This window comes from Calliphora vicina, chromosome 4 (genome assembly GCF_958450345.1).
Source record: "Calliphora vicina chromosome 4, idCalVici1.1, whole genome shotgun sequence".
Taxonomy (NCBI): domain Eukaryota; kingdom Metazoa; phylum Arthropoda; class Insecta; order Diptera; family Calliphoridae; genus Calliphora; species Calliphora vicina.
Window position 1 is genome coordinate 18,439,026 of NC_088783.1, and position 17,761 is coordinate 18,456,786.

General features: G+C 30.5%; 1 protein-coding gene across 1 annotated transcript; it reads left to right on the plus strand.

Annotated features, from left to right (window-relative positions):
* The first annotated feature begins 2,387 nt into the window (after nucleotides 1-2,387).
* Nucleotides 2,388-17,319, plus strand: org-1 (optomotor-blind-related-gene-1). The gene is made up of 6 exons (XM_065509130.1): nucleotides 2,388-3,507; nucleotides 11,698-12,157; nucleotides 12,331-12,487; nucleotides 12,607-12,768; nucleotides 15,346-15,413; nucleotides 16,345-17,319. The coding sequence occupies exons 1-6, from the start codon at nucleotides 3,312-3,314 to the stop codon at nucleotides 17,204-17,206; spliced, it is 1,905 nt and encodes a 634-aa protein (XP_065365202.1). The 5' UTR covers nucleotides 2,388-3,311; the 3' UTR covers nucleotides 17,207-17,319.
* The last annotated feature ends 442 nt before the right edge of the window (nucleotides 17,320-17,761 follow it).

A 17,761-nucleotide genomic window follows, 5' to 3' on the forward strand; every position in this document is an offset into this window, starting at 1 on the left:
CCAATTTAAAAAAAAAATCGGTTTGAGTAAAAAATTCTAAAAAGGCAAAGCACCGATCCACGAAAAAGTTCCATATACTTACTAAGTATTATTACTATCACACAGTAAATAACGTCACAGTAGGCACTTTTCTAAAAAAAAACTCAGTTTTTGGAACACATTTTCCCCGTTTTAGGAATTTCGGTATTTGAAAATAAAAAATGTCAAAAATTCGAATGCCATTGATTTAAGGACATTTGAGTCTATATTGATTCCAAATTTTGTTATGATATCTTTAACTGTTAAAATTTTACATTAATTCAAATTTTATATTTTTATTCGTGGAAAATCCCCATATTATATTTTTTTAGTTTTTAAGGTAAATGAAGTCTCAAAATTTTATAAAATTATTTAATTTTATTTTTGGATACTCTAATTCAAACACATACTGACTTAACAGAAATTTTTGGTGTAACAGGACAATTTTTCTCCCATCAAATACACAGCATTACATTAGCGGCATGGATATTTGGTTTTGGTGTCGATTCGGCTGGTTCGCGGGGCTTCCCATAAGATCTTTTTAAACGTGGCCGTGATTTTGAGACGAATCAGTTTATTCGCCTATAAAACAATTGCCGATTACAGATGGCATTTTTTTAAAAAAGTATGCGTTCGTTAATGAAGTAATTTATGCATCACTGATCGTTTGTGGAATGGCGATCATGATTTATAGATATCGAGAAAGCCTTCGAACTAAGGTGTAAATACGTTCCGCTCAAACTTATCTCACTTATTAAGTGCCTTTACCAGAACGCTAGCTCTAAGTAGAACTATAAAAGTTGAAATCCGTGCTCGGCAAGGCTGTGTACTATCACCACTTCTGTTTGTACAATTTCACGAAGTGCTCTCCAAAACGGCAAGGGAATTACATGGAGATTGCAAGGTCGTCTGAATGATCTTGACTATGTAGACCTAGTATCAAATCTGCGATATATAACAACAAAAAAAATAAATACTAATAAAATCAAAAACCTCCGAGACATTCCAAGAGTTATTTAAAATTAACATCACTCAGGTGCATATTATGAACTAAATTAAATTTTCGACTGAAGTCGAAATAGCTGATGGAACGAATTGTCATTTGGTATTATGGCGCACATTCGTTGCTTACAACCTTAGACCTGCATAAAATTAACGAAAATATTTCAGTTAGTGGTATTTGGTCCACCAAAAACAAATAAAATTACAAATATGTACTTATATTTTCAACAATATTTTTAATTTTATTTGCAGTGTCGAAAGAAAAATTGTGTTCGTTGAAAAATTCGATGTACAACGATACGAATTTTACATTCGATATTCGATAGCCAACGTATATCGTTTGTCGAATGCAACTCATAATAGATGTCAGCCATTTTTGCTACATTGAGAGCACAATTTCAAAAAAAGTCGCGTCGGATGAAGACATTGAAAACCGTGTACAGCAAACGTGACAAAATTCCGGTCGTTTAAGACCTATTTGGAATTCGTCTTCCTTTTCCACTCTTCTTTACAGTTGTCAAACGCTGACCCTCGAAAAATTCATAGGTTCCAGGTGTTTGTGAAGCATTTATTCGCAGGATCTTGCGAATTTCTGGCCAATGGTGATATCCAATATTATGCTCTGGGAACAATCCAATCCAGACCATAGCCTCAGAAATAAAAATACGATGGATTAATCACACATTGAGAAGGCCATGGAATGACATCACAAGAAATGCAAATGAGTGGAATCCACAAGACAGCAGAAGAAGGGAACGCTGCAAAAGATCAAATAAATTGCCCAAAAATGTAAGTACTTCTTTGTACACATATGCAACAAAAGCCGACGGAATACAAAATATAATTACACTAATTCTTTGAAATAATCTTTAGTTTGTTACATATCTAATGTCGGTACAAACATTTGTTGTCAAAATAACAATATTATTTTTGAGTTAAAATAAGTTGATTTTTTAAAAATGTGGCATCTTTAGCCAGTGATATATTATTGGTTTAGGGCTGGTAGCCAATCAAAATCAGTATCCGAAAATAGATTAAAATCACTCAGAAAAATAAGAAAGGAAAGAACAATCCCAAGAGAAATCAAATGTAAACAAACAACGATGGTGCACTCAAGTGTTTTACTTATATTGTGATGCTCTCTCTGCATTTTAGGCAAATTTAAATTTAATGAAATGCATTTGGGAGATGTGATGTGATGCCATTGGTCTAAAACAGATCTCAACTCCTGTGTGTGTCAGTTGCCACAAGTAGTGGTGCACACTTTTCAGTGATGTTGTTGTATTTGTTGATATTAACAACAAACTGAATAGATGATATTGTCTGAACAATGATTTCTGTTTATTTTACTCTAACCCGTTATACGGACTGCATACATATATTATTTATACGGCCAGTGTCTGGGGAGAATAGATTTTTTTAAAAAAAAGAGAGAGAGGATACCTTCATGTTGTTTGTCATTAAAGACGATAATATCAATTGATCGATGCCACGCTTACGGATCATTTCACACTTAACAAGCAAACTAGAATAATCGAGTACGGAATACAGAAGGAATATTCGAAACAAATATATGCAAATACAGTGTCAATACAACGGATCTACAACAAATCACAACTAAAAAAAAATTTAAAAAAAATAACATATCCGTCGCTCTGATCGTTGTTGTTGATGATAATGATGCCAGCCACAACAATTGTGATGAGATGATATCAAATGTGTTGCGCGCCTATCGGTCATGAATGAGTTGTTGAAAGTTTAATTAATTTCGATCAGTTCGCTTAACTTTGCTCGAGTGTTAGTAGTAGTAGAGTGTGAAAAGTGTCAAAAAAATTTGCTAAATCGAATAACAGTGATGATTTTGTGTGAATATTTCAAATTAACAAGAGCAATTTAAAACAAACAAAAAAAATAAAGAAGCAAAATAAAAAGTTCAAAACAATTAACGATTAAATACACTTCAGGTGTTGTCGAATTGATTGATTACACAGAAAGAAAGAGAAAAAAGTTTACTATAAATAAATAATTAATTAAATTTAAATATAAAATAAAACAAATTCAATTAGTGTAAAAGATAATTAAAGTGCAAATATCTGACACTAATATGAGCTAAATGAAAGACATTTGAAATACACACGAATTTAAAAGAAACAAATTAAATTGAATTGAATAAAAAAAAAAAAATATTTAGATCTTGATTGAAAACAAATACGTAACAAAACAAAAAATAATCCTAAATAAATCGAATATTTTGTGTGCGAAAATTTAAATATTTGTAAAAAAAAAGTGTTATGCATCAAGCTGTTTATATGAGACCTTCATCGAATATCATGGGTCCCACGGAATGTACTAGTGCCATTATGTCATCCATGTCATTTATCGACAATAATGGATTAGCTGCCAACATAACGGATTATGGTTGTTATACCACAGATCCTTGGTCTTCGCCCTACATGGGTAGTTTGAGTCCAATGAAACAAATCGAAGGTAATTAAGATTTAATTACATAAAAAAGCTAATTGTGTAACTTATAATTTTAGATAATATAAAATTTGAAACAAAAAATGATCGTTAATATTTCTAACTTAACATTTTGTACTTTAACGATTTTGATTTGTTTAAAGTATGTAGCAATATGTAAAATCACTCAGTTTTCAAGTAATTTTTGAATTTTTTGGATTCCAAAAATTGAAAACTGTTTTCTATTCGTGTTTCCATTCGTTAATCAATTAAAAAAAATCGGTCATAACTTTTCCGATTAGGAACCACAGTTGATATAGTGTGCCCTCTTGTGAATGAAAACAAGAGCTATGTTCCAGTACATGGCAGATTTGCAGGTTTTACAGAAAATTGTTTTCTAAAAAACCTGGTTTTTCTAATTATTTTTAACTATTTCTTACTCAAATCGGTAGTGTCGGTAAATGTCGACTTGACGTAACAAAAATGATTAGCGACATTTGTAAAGTGTTTTTTCAGTGATACTATTCCGAAAAATTGTCCCGACTATCCGCTTTACATATCTGCAATTATACAAGTTTCAGCGTTCAGATTCCTTCCCAACAATCAATAAATCTATCAGTTTAATCAAATATATTTTGATTAAAGGTATTTATAAACGGCAATACTGAGTATTAACACTTTTCAAATTTAAAATATTATTGAAATCATTCGGTATTTCAAGAAATCGTTTCAAAAAAACAGTTATTGTTTACACGATAGTATTACAAATATTTTATTTCTTTGTTGATCGATATTTTTCTGAAAACTTTATTTTTATTTTATATTTTCTTAACATTTTTGTTTGCCTTTTTTGTATTTAAAAATACATACCCGATACATATGAAAATAAAAAGTTTTTGAATTGTTTAAAACAAATTTTGTATACCGACCGTAAATCAAAAAAATCATTCGTATATTTTGAAAATCTAATACAAATTTTGCTTAGACGATGAAATTGTATTATGATACTTGAATTTCAGTATTGCCGTCTATGAATACCTTAAGGAACATTTGTGTTAGTTTTTTTCATGATGTGTACAGGGTTTTTAATTTTCCAACCTTTTTTCATTCCTGGGAATCGGAAAAATTTATTTCTACATTCTTGTTTACCCGACAATTCCCGAAATATATAACAATACTGTAAATTAGCAATATTATAACAATATTTCATATAAAAACTTAGTGTTATAATCATTATGTATATACATAGATTCGTATTAATTAATTCAATTTGAGCTGAATTCACTAAAATCTTAATCCGAAATTAAAAAATGTCAGCCTTTCATTACATAAATTCATTCACAATATATAATTCATTAGCTTCATTCAAAAGCTTAATTTAAATTTAATTCATTTTGAAGCTAGACAGAACAGAATTTATTCAAATTTTGAATGATAAAATTTTTGTTGATTCAAATCTACCACAAATTGAGTTCAAATGTTTTTTCTTCATTCAGTTTTATTTACAAAATGAATTGAAAAACTTTTTCTTAAGCCTTTTAGTAAAAGGAATGAATTCAATATTATGGCCGAGATATAAACGAAAAACTGTAAAAAAAACTTTTCTTTGTAGTTTCGTCAGTGTTTAATTCCCGGGAATTCCGACTAAAAATCCGGGGAATCGGGTAGTGAAAAATTGAAAAAATTCCTGGGGATTCAAACGTTCAAAATATTTTATCGGGAAAGACCAAAAAGACACTGTGAACAATTATAGAAATCGATAAAGTATTCAAGAATAATTCATTTAATAAATAAAAAGAAAATTAATAGAAAGTTCATTTATTCATTAATTCAATTTGAGTTTAATTCACTAAAATCTTAATTCAGGGGCCGAATTGCCGCATTCGATATCGAGTAAAATCGATCGTAATTTTCTTATTTGAGATTACGGCATTCGATATCGAGCATGAAATTCAGTACATTTTGTTATAATTACGATATCGAAATTATTTTTCGATACGATAGTTCATTCGATCATGAGTGCGGTAATTCGGCCCCAGAATTAAAAAAAATTATTTTTGTTAATTGAAATCTAATCCGAATTGTGATTCAGTTTTGATTTGCTCTTAATCATTAACAAAATTAATTGAAAAACATTGTCTAAAGCCTTTTTGTAATAGATTTGAATTGAAGAAAATTGTAATCATTCAATATTTTTTTAAAGATATTTTGTAATGGATTTGAATTAAAGAAAACTTGAATGAGTCAATAAGGAATTAATTCTATAAATAATGAATTTTCAAAGGAATTAAGACAACGAATTAATTCGTTGCTGAATGCATTAATGGAATGGTAAATAAACAATATGATTTTGAAAGTTTACTTAGGAATTAATTCTTTCGAAATAATTACTTGAAAAACAATCAGTTTTTCAAATATTTTCTTCAACCAATAAAGAAATTCAAGCTAGAGATTTAGCCATGTACATAGAGAAAACAGATTCGTGATAGCAACTGAATTTGTTGCCAATCGAATGATTCAGTTGCACACATAGAATTTTTCAGTTCTAACAACAGAAAGTCAGTTGATAAAGAAGAATTTCAGTTAAGGCAACCAAACTTTGGTTACCCATTCCAAAATATTGTAGCCACAACTGTAAAATTCGGTCACTAAGATAGAATCATTCGATTAGCAACAAATTCGGTTGCTATCACGAATCTGTTTTCTCTCCTGAAAATATGAGCAAAATCGGATAATGCAGTTATGAATCAGCAGGTTCCAGTAATATGACAGTAGATAACAAACAAAAGAAAATGTCAAAATGGTTGTGGTTTGAAAACAGGCACAAATATATAACACACTCGTTGCCTATTGAAAATTGTATTTTTTCTCTCGCTCTGCAACAACCATTGAAAAGTGGTTATAGACCGTCAAAATAACAATAATGTTCTATATTACTTCTTTGAGAACTGTCTTTTGTTTCATATCTGTTATAATCTGTGATTTAGAGGTTGCGCATATTATTTAAAGTTTCAATAGTAAAATAGCAATATTTTCCAAAAAATTTTAAAAATTAAATGTTAAAAAAATCAAAAAATAAAATAATAAAATTTTAAAATTTGAGAATCGAAAAAAAATTATTAAATTTTTTAATATTTTTTTTTTGGAAAATCTATTAATTTCAAGATTTGATATGTGTAAATATGCATAAAATTTTGTGATTTTTTTTTTATAATAATGTGTTATCGATGTCAGCAAATTATTATATTTGAATATATACTTTTAATTGGAATTTTTTCAAAATTTTTTTTTTTCAAAAAAATTTCTATTTTGACCCAAAATGTGCCAATTTGATAAAATGATCTGCATTGGAGTTTTAATTGACAAGAGACAAATTTAAGACCTTGGGGGCATCGAAAATCGCAAAATAAGCGCCACCATAATAGTCCCGTTTGCTGAGTAATTAATTATACAAGATTCAGATAAAAATGTCTGAAATTTTTTTGGAAACATTTTTGTTTTTTCACGCCTCAAAATGGGTTAAATATCATAAACATATCATCATGAAAAATTGAATTTATTTTGAAGCACTTAATTAGCAATTTATAGTAATATTTGTAGTGTTGAGTGACAATTTTCTACCGACGCCACACGTTGAGGTTTTTTCTCTCTTTATTTTCTTCATCTTTATAATTCCTTTCTTTGGCTGATGTTGAAAATAACAAGTTGTATTTCATCTAAATTTAGCCATAGCAATGCAACAATTTGTAGCACGTTTGTGTTTTTGTTACTCTTTTGCTTAAATGGAAATTGTATTGAAAAAAAGTGCACCACATAATAAAGAATGATGTGGTTGTTATAGGCAAAAAAAAATATATGTTTCTTATAAAACATGAAAACGAATAAAGGAAAAAAAATAATCAGTTTATTTTGGGTAGACTAAGAGAAGAAACTCATTAAAAATTTTCAGAAATATTATTAGGGGTAAAAGAAAATAATAGTCAGTGCTGCTAATTACACTATACAGCTGACAAAAATCTTTGCTCTTGCAATATATAAGTGCTGAAGTGCAAGTTGTGAACACAACATCTTTAAATCGCTCGTTTAGTTTTCAAGATATTTCGAATTTAAATAACTGCTCATCTTTTGATTTTATTTTTTAAATCAATTCTACTATAATAACGTGAAATTAATGTTTTAATAGTTTAATGTTAAAATTTTAAAGATAATCCAAATTTTTGAGTTTAATCTATCTAAACAAGGCATTTAACGAATAATATTAGGTGTATAAATGTAAAAATGGGGAATTTACAATAGATAGCGTATCTTTTAAACGTGGTTTATATTTTTAATAACTCATATGTCATTTTGAAGGGTACATATCTGTCATTTATTCTCATATAGTTATTGAACATTATAGTGTAAACAACAAAGTTTTTTTCTCTTCGAAAATGTCGAATTTTGTGCCAACTAAGCGTCATAGTTTTGCTTTACTTCTTTAATTTGAAAAAAAGTGCCGCTGAATCACACCGATATCCTACCAAAGCTTATGGTGAATGTGTTCCATCGGTTTCAACATGAGAGAGATGGTTTGTGAGGTTCAAGACCAAAAATTTTAGGCATTACTCCATGAAGATTGTTGTCAAACTCAACAAGAGCTTGCAAAATCATTGAGAGCTACACAATCAGCAATTTCAAAACCTTTGCAAGCAGCAGGATTCATCCACAAGCAGGGAAATTGGATACCATACAAATTAAAGGCGAGACACCTTGAAAGACGATTTTGCATGTCCGAAATGATGCTTGACGCAATAAAAGAAAATCATTTTTGAACCGATTCATTACTTGCGATGAAAAATGGATCCATTACGTTAACCAGTAGCGTAAAAGATCGTATGTGAAGCCCGGCCAACCAGCCGAATCGACACCAAAGCCAAATATCCATGGCGCTAAGGTAATGTTCTGTATTTGGTGGGAGCAAAGCGGCCTTATCTATATGAGCTCTCGAAATCTGGCCAGACAATCACAAGGAATCTGTACCGAACGCAACTGATATTCCATCATGACAATGCTGGGCCACAGGAGGTTTTGCCTCACCCGCATTATAGTCCAGACCGTGCCCCGTCCGGCTACTGTTTGTTTCGATCGATGCAGAACGCTTTCTCTGGGATAAGGTTCACTTTGGAACAGAGTTAGGAGTTATTTTGGCTCAGAATCCATATGTTGCCAGATAGATGGGAAAAGGTCTTAGTTAACAATGGCCAATACTTTGAATAAATTTATATTGTACAAATGTTTGAAAATAAATGCTAAAAATTTGGAAAAATTCCTCATTTTTAAGTCATACACCCAATATTTTGTACTAAGGTTGCAAAATCATTGAAGATTTCTTTAAATATTGAAAAAACCACTAGAAATGTACGTGTTTCTTATATAAAATTAATTGCAAATTTAATATACAGCCCAAAATCAAAATAATACCCCCAACAACAATATGGAAAGAACGCATTGAAATGATTTTACTGCATAATTAATCGAATAATAAATAATATGATTCGGATGACATGACAGAGGGTATAAATTCATAACCAAGCGAAGAGTGAGTGATGAAACTTTTGTTATAACAACCACCAAATGGATGGAGGTATATTGATTTTGTCATTCCGTATGTAACACATCGAAATATTAATCGCAGATCCACAAAAGTGCGTACGATCGTATATACGAAAGTCTAGTACGATCTAGCAGCTATGTCCGTCTGACCGTTTATCTGTCTGTTGAAGACACGATAGAGCCTACAGGATGAAATTTTTCTCAAATATTCTTTATTGTTCAGAAATATTGGTATTTTTCAATTTTTAAATATTGAAATTGAAATCTTTGAAATCTTGCACATTGAAAATGTTATTAATCGGTCCATGATTTCTTCCCGGAATATGGCTCTATGATACATAAATGTATATAATAGTGGTATCCATACAAAATTTAGTATTGAAAATATGAAAAATGTACAAAAATCGATGTCAGTCTTATATTAATGGTGGGTAAATAAGATTCGGCACAGCGGAATATAACACACTCTTACTTGTTTATTTTATTTTTGATAATAAACACTTGTTTTAAAATAAAATTCCTATAAAAAGAAACAATAAATTCTTCAAAAAAAAATTCACCACAAATAAGGGAAAACTCCAATAAAATGTGTAATATATGCAGATATTATCACTTTAGCATGTCAATGTCATTGTTTATGACCCATGACATGTTTTGTCCCATCAATTTGTGTTTGGGATGCCTAAAAGAAAAGGGAAAAATATCAACATTTCGTTTAGGCAACAAGTAAACAAAAGAGACGCTATATAATTTATTGGGGGGATCACAACTGATCGATTTCTACGATCTTCGAAAGAGACAAAAAGAAAAATGGTACACATTGAATTGATTTTTTTTTTGTTGCATTTAATGAATTCGAAAATCAATTAGTATTTGGCACAAATAATTGTTTTTCTGTCAAGCTTGACGAGAATCCCCAAACAAATTAGTTGTAATAGGAATAAATAGATCTTAAATTGTTCTGTTCTCTTTTTTTGGTTTGTTTGCATATAAAAGATTTTCTTAGGGAAGATTATGTAGAGACTGAATGGATAAGCTACACATATTCCAGTTTAGAAATACATTGTTTGTAAATTAAAAAAAAAAGTATAAGTATTTGAAGAAATATTTAGCAGATTTTCACATACTGCGCCACAGTATGACAAATTTTTGCAGCACCGACGTGAACAACTTTACGCAGCTATTACTGTTTTACAAATATGAAAAATATAAAGGAATCTCCATCCCATTTCTCAATCCCATAACCAATGGGAATTGTATGGGTGTATGACTTAAATATAAGGGAGCTTTTATTTTGAAACATTTGTACAATATAAATTTATTCATCCTTCTGGCAACATATGGATTCCTAGGAAAAATAACAACTTTTGAGCATAAGAACGAATCAAGTATATTTCGGATACTTTGTTCTGAAGTGAAGCGTATCCCAGAGATAGGGTGAGGCAAAACTTCCAAACCACTTCTTTCTAAATAGTTTTTAACAGGTATTGCAACATGTGGCATAGCCTTGCACAGTGGGGGCAGAATCAAAATTTTTTGGAAATCAATCGGGCGTTTCATATATTCCGAACTATATTTTTTTGTTTAGATAAGTAAATTTTTGGTCTTACAAAAAAATTTCAAGTCAATATCTCAATTCGATTAAAAAAAAAATCTACTTTGAAATCGGATGGAAAACAATAAAATCGCACGTGTTTAAAAATTTTACATTTCGAAGGTACCCTACTTTGAGCCCCCATAGCGCCGTCGACAAATGGAGCATTTGTAGTCCCAATTTGAATAACTAGAACTCGAATACTCCTTGGATCAGCCGTTTAGAAATGCCAGATTTATTTAAAAAAAAGTGATTCTGTGAATATTTAGGTTTCATGTCTGCCCGCATATTCTGGGCGTTTTTCGGTCAATGCTCGCTTCAAACGAATCAGTTGCCTTCGGTACAGGTTCCCTGTGATGGTCTATAGTCAGCTCCCACCAAATACAGATAATTACCCTACCGTCATGGACATTTGGCTTTGGTGTCGATTCGATTGGTTGGACGGGCTTAACATACGATCTCTTACGCTTCGGGTTATTGTAAAGGATCCATTTTTCATCACAAGCAATGATTCGGTGCAAAAATGATTTTCTTTTATTGCGTTCAAGCAACATTTCAGACATACAAAATCGTCTTTCAAGGTCATTCAGCATCATTTCGTATGGTTTCCAATTTCCCTTCTTTTGGTTGAATTCTGCTGTTGCAAACGTTTTGAAATTGCAGATTCAGTAGCTCCCAATGATTTCGACAACAATCTTCATGCAGTAATGCCTCCAATTCTTGGTCTAAAAACTTTTTTGGCTGGCCTGAGCGATATTTGTCTTCCGTGTCAAAATCACCACTTCAGAACCGCACAAACAATCTCTTGCACGTTAAAACAGATTCACCATAAGCTTTGGCGAGCAATCGGTGTGCTTCAGCGACATTTTTTTCAATTTACAAGATTAAAATATTAAATCCAAAAAGGCGTCGTAAACAAAATAATCGAAAAATTATTTCTATTCCCAAAGACAATTTTCTTACATCTTATAAACATGTTTGAATCATTTTTTTCAATTTATCTCACACTTTCCATATCTACCTTTGTATAGCCTGCATCCAAACAGCCGGTAAAGATCGCACCACCTATAAACCTCTTGAACGCACCGATTCAAAAATGACAGATGGCGATACGAATAGCACGTGCAGCGGAAAAGAAGAATCTGTCAACGCCTCAACAAATTATAGTGGCAGTGACACTAACAATAACAACAATAGCAGCAGCAATAATAAAAAATCAAATAAAAACAAAACAAAAGAATCAACGACAAATAATAAATTAGAAGAATCCATTCACCCACTATTGGCTCAGGCCGTTGTAGTCTTGGAAACAAAATCACTTTGGGATAAATTTCATGAACAGGGTACAGAGATGATTGTAACAAAATCAGGACGTCGCATGTTTCCTACATTTCAAGTACGCATAGGCGGTTTGGATCCACAGGCCACCTATATAATGATGATGGATTTTGTACCAGTCGATGATAAAAGATATCGATATGCATTTCATAAGTAAGTTTGTTTTCTAAAGCAATTTTTACATTAGCAGAATTTTCATCTGAGTTAAACAATAGATGTAAAGAGAATGTGAATTCTTTAAATGATTTAATTTTGGTGCACTCAGATGATGAGAATTTTTTTATTATTTAAAATTTTATAATTTATTTCTTTGTTTTTTTATAAAGTTCCAGTTGGGTAGTAGCTGGTAAAGCCGATCCCATATCACCACCACGTATTCATGTCCATCCCGATTCACCAGCACAGGGAGCTAATTGGATGAAGCAAATAATATCGTTTGATAAACTAAAATTAACCAACAATCAATTGGATGAAAATGGACATGTAAGTAAAAAAATATTTGATTTATATATTTTTCTTAATTTTTTTGAAATTATTTGTGTAATTTTTTAAAATTTTTAACAAATCCATCAATTTTTATTTTTCCACCACTCATTTTACAGATCATATTAAATTCTATGCATCGTTATCAGCCACGTTTCCACATAGTCTATCTGCCACCCAAGAACACTTCATTGGATGAAAACGAACACTCTGGTGATTTCCGTACATTCATTTTTCCAGAGACATCGTTTACAGCAGTCACAGCCTATCAAAATCAACGTGTAAGTGATATATTTCTTGTTTTTATTTCTTAAAATTTCGTATTTATCATAAATATGAGACTGCCCGCTCTAGGAGTGACATCTATAGAGACACTAATGATGTTATATATTTATATTTCATTGAGATAAATTACTTGTGGTGAAAAATTATTTTAAATAAATTAATATATTTTTTTTATTTTCTAAAGAAATTGGTGGACATCTTAAAGAGTATATTATGTATTTGAAATTCAATGGGGAAACAAATTTAAAAAAACTTAATATACTGCTCATTGATGTAGGCGTAAGTAGGGTTTTTATCCCGGGAATTCCCGGGACAAATTTCCCGGGAATTTTATAAATTTTTCACTACAAGATTCCCGGGAATTAAAAACAAGTTTTCACAAAAAAAAAAAACGTGAAAAGTTTTTTTTACAGTTTTTCGTTTATATCTCGGCTATAATATTGAATTCATTCCTTTTACTAAAAGGCTTAAGAAAAAGTTTTTCAATTCATTTTGTAAATAAAACTGAATGAAGAAAAAACATTTCTACTCAATTTGTGGTCAAAATTTTATCATTCAAAATTTCAATAAATTCTGTTATCAGTTAACTTCAAAATTAATTAAATTTTGAATGAAGATAATGAATGCTATAATACTCCTAATTTACAATATTGTTATATATTTCGGGAATAGCCGGGTACCCGGGAATGTAGAAACAAATGTTTCCGATTTCCGGGAATAAAAAAAGGACGGTAAATTAAAAACCCTAGGTGTAAGGCATAACAAGTAAACTTAGGAATCTACTTTTCCGATCTGAAGTTGATTTTTATCTATATTTTAGATAAAACTAACAATTTTAAAATGCCCTTATTTCTCCAAATATATAAATGTCCAATTCACAACTTAGTTGTATGTCGTACATTGTATGTTACAACTATTGTGGTTGTGAACACAAATTTCTCCAAGTCGTAAGTTTACCTCGTGTAGCGTTGAAAATGCCAAAAGAGGAAGATGAAATCTAACATTCAAAAGTATATTAATATTTAGAATTAATAATGCAAGCGAACAATAGCAAGCTAGTGTCTGCATTGTGTAAAAATGCAAACAATTGACAAATATTTAAAACAAATTATCGTTTTCAATAAATTAAATAAATTAATTGAATTTAGTGTTACCGTTTGGTTGTTATTTTGAATTAAAATGAGCTAATTTTTTTGTTTATGTATAGATATGAACTTTTGGTAACACTTAAAATTTCATACAACATTTGAAAAACATATGTAAAAATGTAGTAGGTGTTGTACATAACATTTATATAGAAATTATCAACAACATTTGTACAACTATTGTACATTCAGACGACTTACAACTCATATGACTGTACAACGTTAGTTGTGAATTGAACAAAAATGTTTTACTTTTATTTTTCACTTTTCTTAGTTTGCGAATAAAGTCAGCATCGAGTTAATTTAAAAGGTTCTTTATCAGCCAAAACTTATCCTTGGTCCAACAAATTATTATTTTTTAATCACGTAAAAATATGTAAAATATTATCTTTTCTAAATCAATTATTTTCAACTATTTTTCGCTGACCTTTTGGTCGTGAAAAAATCCAATATGAACTCTCAAAAAAATAGCAAAAGATCTGAATATTCATCGTCACACTGTTTAAACAGTATAAGGAAGACTTGAACATGGAAAGAAACCCTGGATCAAAAAGAAAAAATTGTCTAACAGAACAGTAATGCAATATAAGTCGAATAACTCTTTCGAATAGTTGTTCGACCGAACACTTCTATCAAAAAAGCAGCTCGTAAAGTTAAATGCTCCGATTCTTTTGTGCTTTGGCCGCCTCGGAGATGCGATTTGATCCATTTAGAGTTTTTCTTGATGCGAATTATCAAGAAAAATTCCACACCCTATTGCAAAAAGGCCTATTTGTAGTTTTTAGAATACTTTTTTAATTTTACGATCGTGTTCAAATTTCTAAAGCTTTTATATGAAAAGTTGTTAAAAAAAATTTAGATCATTTAACAGTCAATAGTACGATATATTTTAGGTTAGTTTAGCAATCTTTCAGATGAATAATTTTATACCGATGGGGAGATATACATGTAACGGGAAGAATGTATAAGTACAAAAAATAAATAAAAATAGCATTCACAAAATACCACACAGAATCAACAATATATGTAGGTCTCAACAATATGCTAGATCCACTTTAAAACAACAAAAAAATACTTAATCCATAAAATGTCCCCTCGTGTTTAGAGTTCGACCGAAACTGTTTTTTCTAGCTGAATCCTAACCAAACCTAAAATCGATTTAATCCGGAAATGTCAAAGTCGTGGTATACCGTAAACGACGAGGGAAACCCCTTTAACATATCTCTTCTTTCCATACAAATATAACTTAATATCCAAAGTAGTCGCGGGTTTTTTCTTTATTTCAAACTGATTTTTTAACAATGACTCGCCACAATCTAGAGCTTAAAGATTAAGTTCTCATTATCTCATTTAGGACCTTTTTCTTATAACTCTACAATTTCTTTTTCCCTTTCCTTAATTGCAATATAATTTTATATATAATTACAGGTAACCCAGTTGAAAATTGTAAGCAATCCCTTTGCAAAAGGTTTTCGAGATGATGGAACTGGTGATGCGTAAGTATTTAATTAAATTTATTAAAAATATTTTACAATTATATCCTGCAGATTTTTATATTTTCAAATGATATTGAATAGTTTAAATATTTGTTTTTTATAAATATAATAATATAATAAACCAACCGATTAAAAACAACAACAAGGAGTATTAAATCTGTCATATTTCTGAAATATATTTTGATCAAGAATAATTGTTACCCTTTTTATCAACGCACTCAAATACATATTTAATTTCTTTCTTAAGATTTTTTTCTAAAAATAGAGAAATATGTTTAAAATACTTTTTATAAATTGCCACTTACAATACGTTATTACGTCTCCAAAACAATTTTAAAAGTTCTTTTTAATCAAATCACTTGGAAATTTAAAACTAAACAAATCATTAAATAACATTCAAAATTCTTTATAAAATTAACAAACAAAAAAAATAAATGAAATGAAATTATATGGAAAATAATTTATATGAGTTATGACCGCGTGTTAACGATATGTGCGCCCACTTTCTGCTTTGACGAAGCTATAACTCTTAAATATGGAGCGCTAACACTGTCCGTCTGTCCTTCTTTTCATGTATATATTCATTTGTTAGCAGTATTTTCTTATTAGAAATAAATTTTTGGGGGCAAAAAATAAACAAATTTTTAATTAAATATTTAAAAAAGGGCTTTTGGTAACAAACACTTCACAGTTTTTTGTTAAATAATAAAAGAACTTTTTGTTGTTAAATAATAAAAATAACAAACAAATTTTTATAAGCATAAACACATGTGTTTGAAGCAGCCAAACTATTTGTTTATAGAAAAATTTAAAAAAAAAGAAAAATTGTTAAAATCAATATGCAAAAGAAATAAAAATATTAAAAATAAAAAATGTGTGTGTCTGATTTTTTATTGTTTTTCTTCTCTTCTTGTTATTGTTGCCATTTCAGAACATCGGGTATGAATCAAATGAGCCATGAATCACATGCCAGAATGAAACAACATCACAATGCCCAACAACAGCAACAGCAGCAACAACACCATCAACATCAGCAGCATCAACAACAGTTAAAGGCCCATCTCAAAGATATTAATACAGTGGCAGAAATGGAAAATCATCAAAATTCCCTACTAACACATGTGGCCACAACATCACCAAATCACATGAACACTTCATCGTCTACCCCCTCCACTACCGGCACTTCACCAGACCTCTTAAATTATCAGTCACTGACAACAACAGCCACAAATGCCCTGAGTGGTGGACACATGAATGGCAATTGTATATCGCCTAAAACGGATCACTCCCACCACAGTGCCAATTCACCTTATGGTGGTGCCCACTCACATCATACCTCCTCGAATTTAGTGGGTTTGTCGTCTAATATCTCTATGCCCAGTGCGGCGCATCACACTACCACACATCTCAATCTGAATCTTAATACCCAAGTAGTGCCCCAGCAGACCTCACCTCCAACACATCACAATCATGGCCAGGTTATGGGTGCTAGCAATATTTATTCATCCATTGGCCAGCCCTATACCACCGATAATGGCAGTTATGGTCCCATTTATCATCATCACCACAATGCCGCCCACTATCATGGCCATTCGTATGCCACGCCCTATGACAAACTGAAAGTTTCTGGCCATATGCGCCAAACCCACGCTGTTTCAAATACCACCCTCAGTGGCAATAGTGTTAGTACACCTTCTCCCAACTCCTATGCCATGAGCAGCTATCAATCGTTTTATGGCTCTCCACATCAAATGATGCGACCTGGTGGCTACCTTGATTTGGTACCCAGATAAATAAATGTGTATCCCAAATAAAATTAATGTGCAATTAAGCAAAACCAAAGATTACTCTATATAAATAGTATTATGATTAATAAATAAATAAATATTTGAAACACCTAATAATAAATACATTTTCAAATAAACGCAAAATAAAAAAGAGAAGTATTGAAAGTGTTAAATCTTCTTTTCAAGTATTATTTCAACGTACATACAACGTTTCCTTAACAGTTTTCATTCGTATATTTTATATGTAATATTTTTTTTTGTAATATTTTTAGTCAATTCTTAAACAATAAAAAATAAACTGTAAATAAATAAAATTTAAATAAATTTTAACTAAAAACTTTTGTAGTTAAATTAATTAATTGGATAATTTTTTATTTAACAAAGGTAAGAAAAGGAACATATCTAGTAATGAACTGCAGTAATAAATGTCGAAATCCAGTCAAGCAACAAATTATTGATTTTGAGTAAATCAAAGAAAACTGCCTAGCACCCTAAAAATTACTTTTAAAAAATTAAATTTTTTTTCTATCGGGGTTGTCATAGAATCCAATTATTGTCGGA